The sequence below is a fragment of the Cupressus sempervirens genome, chromosome 3, assembly GCF_028749045.1.
Source record: "Cupressus sempervirens isolate cs-2001-9-10 chromosome 3, ASM2874904v1, whole genome shotgun sequence".
NCBI classification, from domain to species: Eukaryota; Viridiplantae; Streptophyta; class Pinopsida; order Cupressales; family Cupressaceae; genus Cupressus; species Cupressus sempervirens.
This window is the reverse complement of record NC_143120.1, coordinates 292678171-292693584: the sequence shown is the minus strand read 5'-3', so window position 1 is coordinate 292693584 and position 15414 is coordinate 292678171. Positions and strand designations below refer to the sequence as shown.

The 15414-nt window shown below is 33.7% G+C and overlaps 1 protein-coding gene across 3 annotated transcripts in view; it reads left to right on the top strand.

Annotated features, from left to right (window-relative positions):
• Window positions 1–13956, top strand: part of DUO3 (Homeodomain-like superfamily protein) — a 110159-nt gene extending 96203 nt beyond the window's left edge. For 2 of the 3 annotated variants that reach the window (XM_089819546.1, XM_089819545.1), the window contains exons 9-11: window positions 12081–12446; window positions 12552–12720; window positions 13197–13956. In XM_089819546.1, the coding sequence (XP_089675672.1) occupies window positions 12081–12446; window positions 12552–12720; window positions 13197–13276 (615 nt within the window). In that variant the 3' untranslated portion in view covers window positions 13277–13956. The remainder of the gene's footprint in view (window positions 1–12080; window positions 12447–12551; window positions 12721–13196) is intronic. The other variant, XR_016362122.1, reaches the window with a different exon arrangement.
• Window positions 13957–15414: the final 1458 nt, after the last annotated feature.

The window sequence follows — 15414 nt, the reverse complement described above, 5'->3', positions numbered from 1 at the left end:
TCATTTCTGAGTATTAATCTGACCAAATTGGAGAGTAGTCCTAGGAGAAATATGCCTTGCCATGGAAGACTCGTGCCTGTAAATAAATGCCTCATAATTCTCAGTGTTGGCGAGAATGGACTTTTGATAATTTTTCCCTATTGGCAATATGTCCTGCAATAATTTTAGAAGATCAAGATGCCTAACAAATATTTTCATTGCAGAAGATCTTAATTTTTTATCCATCTCCTTCATAAAAGAGAATGCATTCATTCACTATTGGTGTCTTTGCAGATATGATCACTAGTATCACTAATTCAAAGAAGGCAAAATTTTAAGCTCCATTGTTAGAGTGCGATGATTGATCTACATAGTTAAGTAGCTGTTGTTCTGCAGGAGCATTCTCCATCTCGATTTCCTCTATAGATATTCTTATTTTGTTTTTTTCTGAAAAAGTATGTCCCGATGGCCATGTCATTTCCCAATCTGTAAAGTTTCAAAAGATTCTCAACCGTTTCTGTTGTGGCATGTATGTGCTCTTTTCCGATGATCAAACAGTAATAGAAGATTACCTCTAGTAGAAGATTACCAAAAACATTAACTAATTACATGTGTGAAATAACATGATTTTCTTTCACAGTAATGCTTTTGCACAATCTATATATTAAATACCAAAAACATTAACTAATTACATGTGTGAAATAACATGATTTTCTTTCACAGTAATGCTTTTGCACAATCTATATATTAAATAAAAAATAAAATGACAAATCTATATTTCCGCATTTCCCAAAACCCCAAAATAGTTTCAAAATGAATGAATAAAAATGTGCATTTCATGGTGACGCTACTCAACATGATTAAGAAACCTTAGTTCTTCTGCAGAGTTAAACAAACTCACCCAACAGGAACATAATATCTGTGCAAAAACACCACATTACGCCCTAAGAACAGTGTAACCCTTTTTGCATTTCAGCAACATAATTTGTGGCATCATTTTATTTGGAATGACTTCCTGTCGGCACTATTTTGCAACTCAAATGCAACCCCTGGCCCATCTGTACAACACGTCCATTCCATGACATTCATATATTCATTTAGTATATATTCCAACCCTGAGCCACATGCCATATAAAAATAGACATACACAATGTATATATACCAAAAAAAACATATATACATGCCCTAGCCCATAGCCCTCAGGACAGCTCCCACAGACAGAAAGAAGACTAAATGGAAAATTGACAAATTCTTTGTTGGATTCATCACAAATAATATGGCGAGTTTTAACATTTATGAGGAAGCACACCTTAATGTCTTCAGAGCTTTGGTGTAGAATCGTAATAGTAGCAACAAGCAAATATATAACAACAGAGAAAACAAAAATAAACAAATTTAATAATAGAACTCTGTACAGAGGACAAAGAATGCTCTGTTTTGGAGCAGAGTAAAAAAACAAATTTTATTGCAGCAACTCTATCATGACTTAATACAAATTACATTATTTCTGATTTTTGAACAACATGCGTACTTGTAAATTCTTGTAAGATTAACTATAAAACAACTAAGAGTTAAACTTCCTGAAAATGGAAATCTCTTATTAACATAGCATAGAAACATTGCATTAGCATCCATGTTAATGGCTGCATGAATCTCAAGCCGATGCAACAAATTTATTATATCTGAATCTAAAATCTACCTGATTGACGATAATGAAAAAAACAGAGATCTGAGAGTTCCTAAAATTATGAAATGCATGATAATGAATTCTCCGATCAATACTGAAGTTGCATGCTATCTATCATCTCGTTGAACAGCAACGTCAGTCTTCATCTGGTTGGTGATTTCAATGCACGAAAGTAGCGATTGTATAGAATTCCATCAGAGAATAACTTGTTCTCTATTGAACATAGTGAGAATTCCTTATAAATCAGTGTCATAAAGTCAGTAATCAAAATGCAGAAGGAAGACATAAACACCATTTATTTGGTGCCCACATTGAAGTTTGGGATTTTGTCCACTTGTTAAAGATGTTGTCAATTTTTGGTAGCATCTTGCAGTCTACCTGTCTTCGTCCTGCCGCTCATGGCTTCTACAAATTACAACGTTTTATAAAGAGAAGTCGTTTTCCTTCCTTTTTCATCTGCATTTGAACACAAATAATTATCAATTTTTCAGACAAGGAATTGTCAAATAATTCCCAATATTTAAACAATGTTTCTAAATTAATATATGGTCATACAAGGAATCACTTAACTGGAAAATCTTACCTTATTGACCGCATACCCAACACACTAAAATATTCAATGCACAATAGAATCATTCCACTCCTTGTTCTTGCTCCGACGTACATCATGCCTTTCAATATCCATGGATCAATCATACATGTGATCTTAAAATTCTAATTAGAGAAATGAAACCACTACAGTGACAAGCGTTGACAAAATTCCAAGAAGACATGAAAAATGTTCAATACATTTTAATATATGAAATGAGATTTATAGATCCCAAACAACTACTAAAGATTGACATTTGTTCACTACAAGTGAACACATATCACTCCGCAATAGAAAAATGTTGAAAGAACTAAATATCCCAATTGCACTTTGTGTGACAATTAATGCAGATTGTAGGCTTAAAGAATCCTCTTAGAGTGACCAACTACCCATAGAGGTCTTGTTATGTGAATTTCAGCATGTAATGCTTACTACAAACCATCTGTTCGAAGCATTTTGGAGAAAAGATAAAATGATTTATGTTTCCACTATTTGCATTCATATTTATCAAAGCATATCCGACTTTTGGCATTCATAGCTACAAAAGTATATCCAACTTTTATTAAGAAAAAACATTTACAACAATAGTATTTGACAAAAAGTCAACTTCCATTATGCTTTGATGAATTTCTATGCATGTTTATACCTTGTTTGAGGCTCTTCTTTTCTCTTGTCTAGGTATGACGCTGGAAAAGGTCATTAAATCAAGAATTACACCAACTTGCATTTTCTCTAAAGTCTTTTCAATAAATCAATTATATGCATATCTTGTAATAATTATATTCCACGGGACCACATTTCTCTTGGCGATATTCATATTATCATTTGTAGCATTATGAAAAATATCCCTGGTAATATCTTTGAGAATTTAACCAAGATACAACCAAGGAAAGATATCCTTGGTAATATCTTTGATAATTCAACCACTTTAACAAAATGTAAAAGACTCCATGTAACATTATTAGAAATAAAGAAGAATATCTTCTTGCACTTGATCTTGCACAAAGCTCGTCCATGTTAAGATACTTGTATACCAACTTTTAAAGTACTACAGTTTAATTTGCATCCTTCCTTCAAGCCAATCTTGTTTTTCTTATCAAGTATTCGATCACTTTCTTATCAAGTATTCCATTACTTTCTTCTAAACATTGACACTTGTTGATCACAAAGATGACACAAAGAAGAATAACTACTTAGCTTCAACAACTATTTAATTACTATAATTTAATTTTTTTCAATCATTGAATGAAATCTTTTTTTTCCCTTCTCAAGTATTCAATCTTTTCTCTTCTATACAATGTCACTTGTCGATCACAAAGACGGTACAAAGAAGAATTATATTTACATATAGATCTATTTTTATGTCTTTCTGTGTAATTCAATACCATGATTTCTTATGATGACATATATAAAATACAACATTGTACTATTGTAAATTTAATTCCTTCATAAAGACAATGGTTGTGCACATGATACACTTCTATAATGCAACAAGTTCAAACACCGTCAAACCATCACTTTAATATGGTTCTTTCAATTATACAAAGTTGCACATTTATACTTTCCAATCAAAAACCTATCGGCATACCCTTGCACCTCCTTTTGGGTGCAAGTGCTATTATTATTTAAATGATGATTACAACATAGAGACATGTCTCCTCTCATATTTATATAAGATCCAAAACTGCACTTAGAGATCATCAATAACAATGGCTATGATTCTACATTTGTAGAAATGATCCTAAAATAGCATGGTATCAGAGCAGGTTCATTTTTGAGTCTGTAACTTTAATTGATTCAAATCATATGCAAAACTCCAGAGGAATGGGAGTCTGTAGGAAGCGAAGCATAATGCACAGTAGCCGAAGAAGAGGAGTTTATTGAATTACACAATAAAACGAATTAATCGAAATAAATATAGAAGTTCAAATTTTTGGAATGTCTCTTTGAACACGTTAATGACCGCATAGTCTAACTTGTTCTAAATCTCCAATTTGGCATCAATTTTATCAACTAAGAAGCGTGTCTTGAATTTAGAAGACAACGAGAAGGTTCGTTGGCTATAACCATGGAATCTTTCCCTTAAGACAAGTGAATATGTAAGAACTCATAAAGGAAGACATCATTAGGTTCAAAATTCTCACATATGTTTCTTTGATGTGTGGGGGCATTGAGCTTAGCTCAGATGCAATCTAGGCTTGACGAGATGTAATGTTCTATCAACAACCGCGTTAGAGTAGTGTTTTCTCGCTAACCAATATCAATACACTGGAGTTGGACCATGTTTTGTGCGGAAGAGGAGGGTTTATATTTTTCGAACTATCACCTCAGTGGTGTTTGAAGAGTCACAAAGACTTTGGCAATAAAAGTCTTGTGTGAGTGACTGAGCTTGTGCTATACAAAGAGCAACTATTGTGGTTAAATCGTTGTTTAGAAGTCTGAGATCGTTGTCTTGTGTTGGAAAGGTAAGTAGAGAGGAGATCTTACAACGTGCCTATGCCTTGAAAATTAAATTGCCAATGATATCATGCTTCTTCAAAACAAAATGTTTGGATCAGAAGATCAGAATGGCCCTACCACCCTCCATGTGCTATGGCTTCATTGATGAGTGCTACTGAGTGGAAGCCGCTGTGGTGGGAATTGATACCGCGTCCTATTGGCAGAAACAAAATGCCACAGATGGGAAGGAATACTACCATGGACTTCTTCCAAGACTTGGCACAAATTTTAGAATTGGATGTGATATGATTTCTGCTTTGTATCGAATTGCTAGAAAGGAGTGTTGTTTATATTTTAAATATGGTGGAAAATATTAAGATGACGTTGATTTTTAATATGGTGGAAAATATTTATGGTGGCGAAGAATCACTGTCACCTAGTAATATAAGCCTAAGTCATCGTAGCACAAGGAACAGATATATTTTGAAAATGATTTGTAATAGATTTTTAATGGCCAAGCATCCCTCCATATGAAATATAATAGAAGTAGCATTAAGATTATTTTACAATCTCTCAAGTGACTCCTAGGTGGTTGACCTGTGATATGGTGAAGATTTTCTACCAATAAATTAATGGGGTATCGATCCAAATATTGGTTTATAGTACCGTTGCCTGTATACATTCTTAGTTGTTACTATAACAAAGAAATGAAGTTCTTGATAGATGCACAAAAGCATCCAAAATAGTCAAATGTGCATCCTTAATAGTCTTCATTTCATCTGAGATCAAGCACTGAACTCATGGATTGGAATTAACCATCAAATGGTCCATTAATAACTCTGAGACTCTCATTCGAAGCATTATGAAAGCAAAACATATCCTCAGATTTGATCTCTATCTCATCCCATAATCCCTCTTGGGATATATCTTGTTTCGTCTCACATGTTTTAAGAACAACTACTTGCAATGTTCTTCGTTCTTTATTGCCTACCTTTGATTTTATCAAGGAGATAGCTCATACGCACAATTTTTTAAAAAAAAAATTAACAAGTGCCATTACAAGTTACAACATATACAAAATTATCAAGTGCCATTACAAGTTGAAACCCACATACTTATATTGTATGGTATCCAATGTTGGTTTCTTTGTCATCATCTGAGCACATTGCAGGGGAGGATGATTCTTACATGAAGATTGTGCACTAATCTCAGCCCTAGAGATAGGCGTGGTATTGTTCAGAGAAATGTGTACTATACTTGTGTGTATTGATAGGAGACCCATGTATTCGAAGAAGACACAGGATGAGCAATGAGGAAGGTGTTAAAATAAAAGCCATCCATGTGGCATCCACATGATACATTATCTAACAGGCATGCAAGTGACAAAAGGAGTTAAAAGGCACTATCACCTTATTTCATGTTAGAAGCAATGAGTGAATTACTATTGGTGAATTAACCCTGGGTAAGTCAAATCGCAAGTATAGTGATATCCTTGGGTACCCACCCAACACGGTAAGTATAAAGGTATGTTATACTTTCTTAAATATTAATCTTTATGAGATGATGTTTTTATAAATAATAGGAAGTTTTTTAAATATATGTAATAATAATATATGTATTATTATTACATATAATGGAATTGGTAATATAAAATATGTTAAACAATATAATTTATTAGTATTATGTCCAGTTACTAATACTGTTATTGAATATAATGAAATATGGAATTTAATTATAAACAAGGAAAATAATGAATAATGAATAAGATGTCATCTTGAATAGAGTAATTATGTTATTTTAAAGGAATAATATTACACTATTATGATTATTATGAATATTTTATTATTCCTAATATTATCATTATCCTTGAGTATTATAGTAGTCACACTCTTACTTTTTTGTATTTGTATATGTACTATAAAAGTTATATGCTTTGATCTTTTCCTTTGAGAATGTTATTGTAGACAGAGGGAGATTAAGATTTATAGGGGCTTGACATTTCATTGTGAGAAACCTTGAAAGATACGGAGTGAGATAGAGGATATGATTTAGTCAACCTTTGGTGATCTTGATCATTGATTTAGAGGGAGTAAACAATATTGAGATGGACTTCTCTAGTGATCAATAATTTGCCACTGTCAAGAGGACCGTGATTCATACATCGTGACCATGTGATTTTAATGGGCCTACCCCCTATGTACATCATGAGGAAGTGATGACATCTAAATGATGTCACTTGAATTTGCAAAAGTTACTATAAGGAAATTTGAGTTGTCGTGAGACGTTAATGAAGTTTTTAAGAATTCATTTGAACCATCTACGAGTCTCTCCTTGATGAATGAAACTTGATGTATGAGTTGTAGAGTCATTCATATGGCACAATTATACTAAATTAAGATATTGGCGTATTGTGGACGAGTTTGATAAAATGGAAGGACATGTTCGGTTCTACTGTTAAGCTAAATGAATGTTTGGACCTTAAATGGACGAAAAGAGCAAGTTGGAACTTAGAAAGGAGTTGTCATATTTGATACAAAATTGTTCAACAATATAAGAATGAGTGAAAATTTTACATTTGGGGGGGAATAATAGTCAATGTTCCATTCCCACGTGAACCTTATTTAGAGGGGAGATGTTCCATTCTCAAATAATCTAAAAGGACAATTCCTGAATCTTTATGTGTAGATAAGTATTTTTATCTTTTACATTTATCTACTCTTTGTAGTCTCTCTCTTATTTGTAATGCTATACATACTATAAGGGTTATTTGCCTTGATCTTTTCCTTTATGTTTGAGGATATTCTTATAGGAAAAGAAGGTTGGTACTTATACATGTGCTACTTAATATCGTGTAGACTTAGTCTAATGATAGTAGCTCCAAAGACCCTGATGATCAAGATAGATAAAGTGAGGCGCTTGAAGAAAACATCTTTGATGATTGAGATTATGAGATTCTTCTACATTAAGAGGGAGTATGGCACTTCTTCTAAGCCAACACAAGAGCTTAGAAGATTGATACTCAGAGGGAGTCTAGAAATACATGTGTGTAACTGCATGATTTTGATGGGCCCACTCCTATGTATATCATGAGGAAGTGATGACTTATCACCAGAAAATTAGATATCAGATTCAGAGTGAGTCTAACAAGAATCCTTGGGGAAGACAGTCTCTAAGAGAGTAACAACTGGACCTAACTTCCCAGGATCATTGTTTAGAGGGAGAATTTTTTGAGGTGCAATCCTTTGTGAATGATATCTTCTCTATGAGGAGAAGCTCTAAGTGAAACTCCTTGTAATGCATTCTTCTTTGTGAGAGAAAATTAAGGTGAAAACCTTTGTACTACCCTCTGACTGGGTTCATGGTGGTTACTATTTCACATATGATATGTAATGAAAGGTGATGATCTTTCATTGACATATATAAACAAAAGGTAATCATTGTAAGATGACAATCTTATAAATGGTAGACTTGTTATCATAACAAACTTCAATAAATTGTTGTTCCAGAGTGTTGGAAGTCATGATAACGAACAAACATAAGGTAACCATTGTAAGGTGGCGATCTTATAAATGGTAGAGTTGTTATCATGGTTCTTTGGGTCAGATTTTACCGGACACTATGATAACCAACTCATCATGGTTCTTTGGGCTGGATTTTGCCGGACACCATGATAACCAACTTGTTATGGTTCTTTGGGTCGGATCTTGTCAAACACTATGACATAGTTACTATTATAGACCACACTTAAGGTGGTGTTTAAGCTTATATTAAAATTATGGAATTGTGTGTTATAAAAGGTGAGATGATATCTCTTCATATACTTGAGAGCATAATGTGTTCTATATCAATCCTCCCAACGAAGAGGGAGTGTTGAAGTTGTAGCTTCAGTTGGATTGATTTGATCTGATATACATTATTATTATTAGTAATAATCATTTCCTACATACTTATCCATGTTAATTATATATATATATATATATATATATATATATATATATATATATATATATATATATATATATATATATATATATATATATATATATATATATATATATATATAAAATAGTAAATAATATATATTATATTATATTATATATATTGTTCTACATATTATTATTATTCATGTTAATATAATATTATTTAAATGATGATTACAGCATAGAGACATGTCTATTCATAAGACATGTCTCATATTTATATGAGATCCAAAACTGCACTTGGAGATCATCAATAACAATGGTTATGATTCTACATTCGCAGAAACAATCCTAAAATAATAATCTCTAGCCCCTTTAGGATGCATGCCTATATGTCTAGATGGATATGCGTCAACTGAGGCACTGGCAGACATTGCAACTAACCTAGTTGTGGATGAATCTCTATTTGCCATTTTAATAGAATGTCAACTTACACATACAAAACCAACAATTAATATATTATATTTTAATAAAGAAATATAGCAAATAAGCTAAATTAGTTTAAATAATTTTAAACATACTTGAAACTTGGAAAAAAATATTTAAAAGAAGTGTTAGGGTTGAAATTATTTAAAAAAATGGAACTCTCTAGTTGTCGGTTTGGATTTGGGTTCGAAGAACCAGTCCCTTGGTAGGCAAAATTTTGAAAAGGGTTTTGGTCTCGTTTGTGTTTGTTAGTACAAGAACATTTAAAAATTATGTGTATACATATTTGTGAAGCCTAAAAGCATGAGTTAAGATGTCACTTAGTATCATAAAAACATTTAAACAACATAAACTTGTAATCATGGCATCATGAGCATACCATCATAGCATCATATTGACATATACTCAAGTTCAACATCAAAGATTCAGAACATTAAAATGTCAAGTGATAAATCATAACATCAAGTTCAAGTGTCTTCTTCTACTACATTGGCATCAATTGAGTCACAAACAGAGCTAAGGCCAGTGGGATCAGCTGCACCAATAACATTATTGGTGTCAAAATCTTCAAATTCATCAAGTGCAAGCTGAGAAGTGGAAGCCAATCTAAGCCTTTAGAATCCACTCTTTAGGGTTGTGGCTGTTGTTAAATGGAGCCTAATCAGACTCAAATGTTGTTATATGTCAAAAAATAATTAAATTTGCGTAAAAAAAAAACTTGGCCTCTGACTTTGACCATCCACTGGATCAAGTTTGCTGTTCGTTTGATGTTTTCCAGCCCAGTCCGCCTGGGTCTGAACTAGGTGCAGTATGGTTCGAACCACCCACCTGTGGGCCGGACCCTGTCCAGACCCACTGGCTGACCAGATCAGATCCACGGAACAGTTCGTTCCGTGGTTGGTCCAGGGGCCCATAGGGACGAACTGGACATCCTAGTGAAACTCTTAAGAAACTTGTGAAAAAATCTAAAAATATTGCTAAAAATTGATGTTAAATCTTGATTTAGAGTACTTAAGAAATGCTATTGTAGAGTTTGTATAACCTAGATGCAACAAAGACGATAAATTGATTAAAATATATGAAACGTACCTACAAGTCTGATTTTGCTACAAAAACTTCTTCAGATTCACCAAAAATTGCTCTCAATCCCTACAAATCACATTTCAAAACCTTGGAACCCTTTTTTTCCTCCCCAAATAGCACAGTCGAACTTACAAAATTAAAAATAAGATTGTGTTCAGTCAGCAGTCCCTATTGTGTGACTGTGGCCAATAAATAATGCACTTATCACCATTTTATCGGCTTTGAGCATGGCAAATGTTTATTTGGGTGAGTTGTTATGGGAGTTTCCTATAATGTAGGAGACAACTCCTATATAATTGTTATGTATTTGAATTTAAAGTATGAAGTATGGTATTTTTTTTATGTAATATTATTCTGCTTCTGTTTTGACTCCGTCACATATTTTCTTATAGGATTGGTCCCAACTTTTCAGGAACTCAAATTAATAATTACATTAATTGTTGGCTGACCTGTTTAAGGAGAAGCAACCAATGAATGAAAGGGTTTGTGTATTGGTATATATAAGAGGTCAGTGGGGTTCATTTTGGGCATGTGCGAAGGAATATTTTATTCTCACCAAAGCAGGCATAGGAAGTAAGGTAGTAACAGCAGAGATAAGTGATCCAAAACCAGCAAATGCAGAATCTGATTATATACAAACGACCTTGAATTAGTAGAACTTATTAATGAAGATCAAAGAAAAATATCAATCATCAAACAGTATTAATAGAATCCCTGTGAATTGGTATAGGATGATAATAGTATTAGTATGTAATGCCCACCATGAAGAGATATCTGAGCCTTAGAAAAATCGTAGTCTCAAAACAAGACAATAATTGGTAGAAATAAGTTGAACAATCTCAAAACATTAACAATTAGATTAAAGTAGAACGGCACTCGGAAATAACAATAAAGGTGATCTAAGTTGACATGTAACCCTATTCCATCTCCTGCTAGGAATTTTTTTTTTTGGGCAAACCAAGGGCATTTACAAGAAAGGGACATGACAACTTAGTTTTATTGCTTAACAAATATAGCAGAACAAAATTTCATGGTTATGTAGAAAACACACCTTTTGAGCTGCGAGAAAAAAATATTGTTGCTTGGCCTTGATTGAAATGTGCAGGAACCACAGAAACCTGATATCATTCCAAATAAACTCAGAAAGTTCTTAACCTGCTGATACTATGAAGCTTTGGGTCTTTAAAAAAAATGGACTGATAAGAAAAAATCATTGAAGAAAAGATTTTAAGGAACAAAAAGCGTTACATTTGGGCAGTTATACTGTCACATGCCTGATGGCAAGAACCCGTCTTATAATTTACATGATAAGAATGTCTGTTCCGAAATGGTCTTTCCATTTGAACTCGAAAATTTCTTATCATGTGGATATTGAGAAGCTTTGGATATGTAAATGTCAGATGGAGTGATAAACCATAACTATTTTACAGGAAATGAACAGAAAATGTTACTTTTAGGCTTTTGGTAATGATACTATCACACACCTGATGCCAAGATCACGTCTCATTATTTACGCAATCAAGTATGTCTCTTCCAAACCAGCATCTGAAAATAAGTGTCTACCATAATGAGTTTTCAGCAAATCTGAAAATTGCTGAAAAACTGTAGTTTAAGGCGAAGCTGCTTTATATTTATCTTTTTCTCTTTTATCATGATTTGTCATCTTTTGAAAGCTTCAGCAAATGCATGCTTGAAATAGGAACCTGAGTTTTTTCTTTACACACCTAGTGTGCTTTTTAAAAAAGAATTCTGCACTAGACACCTTATATTGTATGGGATTTTGAATTTTGCTAGCTAAATTTGTGAAACTATTCCTTACTAAGAGGAGTTAGATTTAGTGATTGCAATGGAACATAAAATTTGTCATTTATTCTTATAAGTAAATCTTATTGAACAGGAAGACAATTCTATTGAATTCGAGAAAGAGGAAATTTTCTCAGAAGGTGATGAGACTGAAGATGAATGCAGGGGAGAAGATACTGTTCTGTGTAGAACCACCGGTTCAAGTGGGGTTGCATTATCTGTATCAGCTGCAGAATCTGTTAGTATGCACCAAAATTTAGTCAAGAACAGGTCGAAGAAGTCAAAATGTTGGGACTCTGCTGCTGATTCTTTGGATGTCAAATCCAATAGGAAAAAGAAAAGTTGCAAACAAGATGTTGACAAGCGGCAAGGTGAAACTGTACAGATTGGAAGCAGGAGGAAGAGAAGGATAGAAGAATTGCAGAATAATGGTGACATACAAGCAGGAAATATTCTCAGTGTGAGTACACTGTATTTGATTTAAATACTTCAGAATTGAAATTTTTTATCAGAAAAGTTATGTGAAGTAGTTGCAGAAGTGTAAAAATGTTAGTGTGCTGGACAGATAGCACCAAGTACTGATGCTGGACTAGATGGTTGCTCCAGTGTGTTTGAAAATGAAACAATATTGCAGACACATTCAGATGGCTCAGGAATACATTCTGAGATTGCTGCAGAAAGGAATGAGTCTCGTGCTCTTAACAAGGAAATTTCCAATCATCGGGGTCTGAAAGGTATACCTTTTTTCCGAGGAAATGTTTCTCAAAATATAACAGTATTTCAGTAGTTTTCATTCTTTATCTCATGAGTAATTTGTCAAACCTTTCAAATTTCTTTAGTGTTACTTAGAGGCAAGTAGCAAGCTAATGTGTGTAGAATGTCCTTGGAAATTGATGTGGCTAATGTGGAAGAAAGAAATTTATTTTAATTATTTGGTCATACCTTGAGAACTTATGTTCTGCACTTTCAAAATTTATTCAGATCAAGCTGTTGAGCAACAGTGCTTTTGTAAATTGGTAGAGAAATAAAATGGAGTTCTTTAGCTTAAAGTGTTGAAAGTAATCTTACCTTGAATTTTGCGGAAAAGGGGAGATGAGAAAATTAATTAGCTTCAAATATTAAAAGGATGAAGAATACATCTTTTCATGAAATACTGTCGTGTTTTTGTAGCTTTTAACACTGTTAATTTGAGATGTCTTTGCACAAACAGGAAAAACTACAATTGAAGCAGGCCAAGTTCTCACTGGAATCCAGCAAAACATGATGGATGAGGAAAAAGAAACTTCTTGAACTTCATTTTTGCTAAAAGCTTTCTAATTATATTTCTTGTAATATGTCTTGTATTTTATCCAAAGAATCAAAGTTGATTCATTTGTGTCATAATATGCAATATTTTGTTGTGTTGGTGCCATTTTTACTTCATTCGTTTTTTTTCTTTTTTAATCCATTTTATCTGAACCACAATGACTCGTCTATCCTTAATTGTTTTCTCTTAACCATGTTATATAAGTTTTGCTTGCTACAAGAAGAAAGTTAAGAGATGTGTTTAAGTTATTCATATGAGTGTAACAAGGTATAATGGTCATTCTCCTTGACTGGAGAAAGAAATGTTCAGTGAACATGATGTGAGTGATTGGAAAGGCTTGGTTTTATGCTGAGCTTAGCCTAGAGTTTGAGACCTAGAGTTTGTCAGAAGAAGATGTTTAAGGTTAAATAATCCTTGTTCTCACAGAGTGGTCTCATGTTTCTGAGAGGCAGGTGTGTCGACTGGTTTTAGGCCAAAAATATTTCTGTAATCTTTTGTATTCTGTGGGTTTGATGACACCGTATGTGATTGGATGTCATAAAATTGTTTATATTTGTATGATATGATCCCAGGATCTCCGGATTAGTGCATGTTTTGTCTGGCCATATTAAGGCCCTTGGAAAGTCAATAAAGTTGTTGACCAAAGATTTTTTTTCTTTTGAAATTTTTGTTCTAACTAGGGCTACAGAGCAAAAATGAAAAGAGCTCTAACCTATATGCTTTTGATCAGTGTTGTAAAACTGTATTTAATATGTATAAGCTTATGATTGAAATGGGTAGCCACTAAGTCTTGGGTGAGATTATACAAAATAACCTTCTGATTTAAGATTCCCCACATTCATGCACTCTTATTCTTGCAGTTCATAATTCTGGTTTTGTAATGCCACCTGTAAATTTGGCAATTTATGTGTAGGAAGTTGTCCTTTGTGGTAAATTTTTATGGCTTTGCATTAGTTATGACATTATGTCATGCTGAGCGTTTTACAACATATAGGATGTTGGAAGCTGTAAATATAGATCAATTGAGAAAAAATGGAAACGTATGCAAATTTAAAGGTCTTCTGATTTAAGATTCCCCACATTCATGCACTCTTATTCTTGCAATTCATAATTCTGTTTTTGTAATGCCACCTGTAAATTTGGCAATTTATGTGTAGGAAGTTGTCCTTTGTGGTAAATTTATATGGCTTTGCATTAGTTATGACATTATGTCATGCTGGGCATTTTACAACATATAGGATGTTGGAAGCTGTAAATATAGATCAATTGAGAAAAATGGAACTGTATGCAAATTTAAAGGTTATGAGCAAGTTTCATAGCGAAAAAGTTCAACTCTCATGTAAGTTTTAATAATCATTTGACAATTTTGGCTGCAATATATCAAGAAAAGCTAGGTTTCCTCCAGTTCCAGGCAACAGCTAGTGTTACGTATGGTACAAGTGGTTCAAGAGGAAGGCATTGCATGCTCTATTTGTGGGACTGAAACCAAGCCTATTATTAATACCCAAAATTTGAATCTGCTGTTTTTTATTAAATTATGATGTGTCACATTTCGTTAAACAACTTCACATTTACACACTGAGGAGATACTATGGGAGAGCATTGAGCAAGCAGGAAAGGGAGTGGTGGGGCCGAGTTTCAAATGAAGATGCAGAAGGGGAGGGGGACACGGACAATGAAGGGAGAGTTGGGGACATTGAAGCTCTTGTAGTCACCTACTCTTTTATAGATGAAGGTTTTTGCCTTGTTTTCATGGAGGTGTTGGCAATTTATTCGTACTTTGGGCATGACTTCATGTCCAGGTCGCATTTTCTTAGTGGTCGTGGAACTGGCTTGACTTGGGCTTCACTGTGGCCCTATCCTTGTTTTGTGGTAGTCTGCTCATTACGTTATGCTCTGAGGTTTGGATGCCACTTGTGGCCTTGCTCTGGTACTCGTGTGTTTTTTTGGCTACAGTCATTTACAGTCATTTTTGTCTGTGCGCTATTGATGGCTATTTTTCGCCTGTGTTGTAAGTGGCCAGTTGTAGCCTCGTGTTCCCTTGGCAAAGGAAGGCCAGTAGCTTTGGTGACTGTTTGCCCTTTGTGGCCATGACTTGTAACAACACCTTTGTTAATATGTT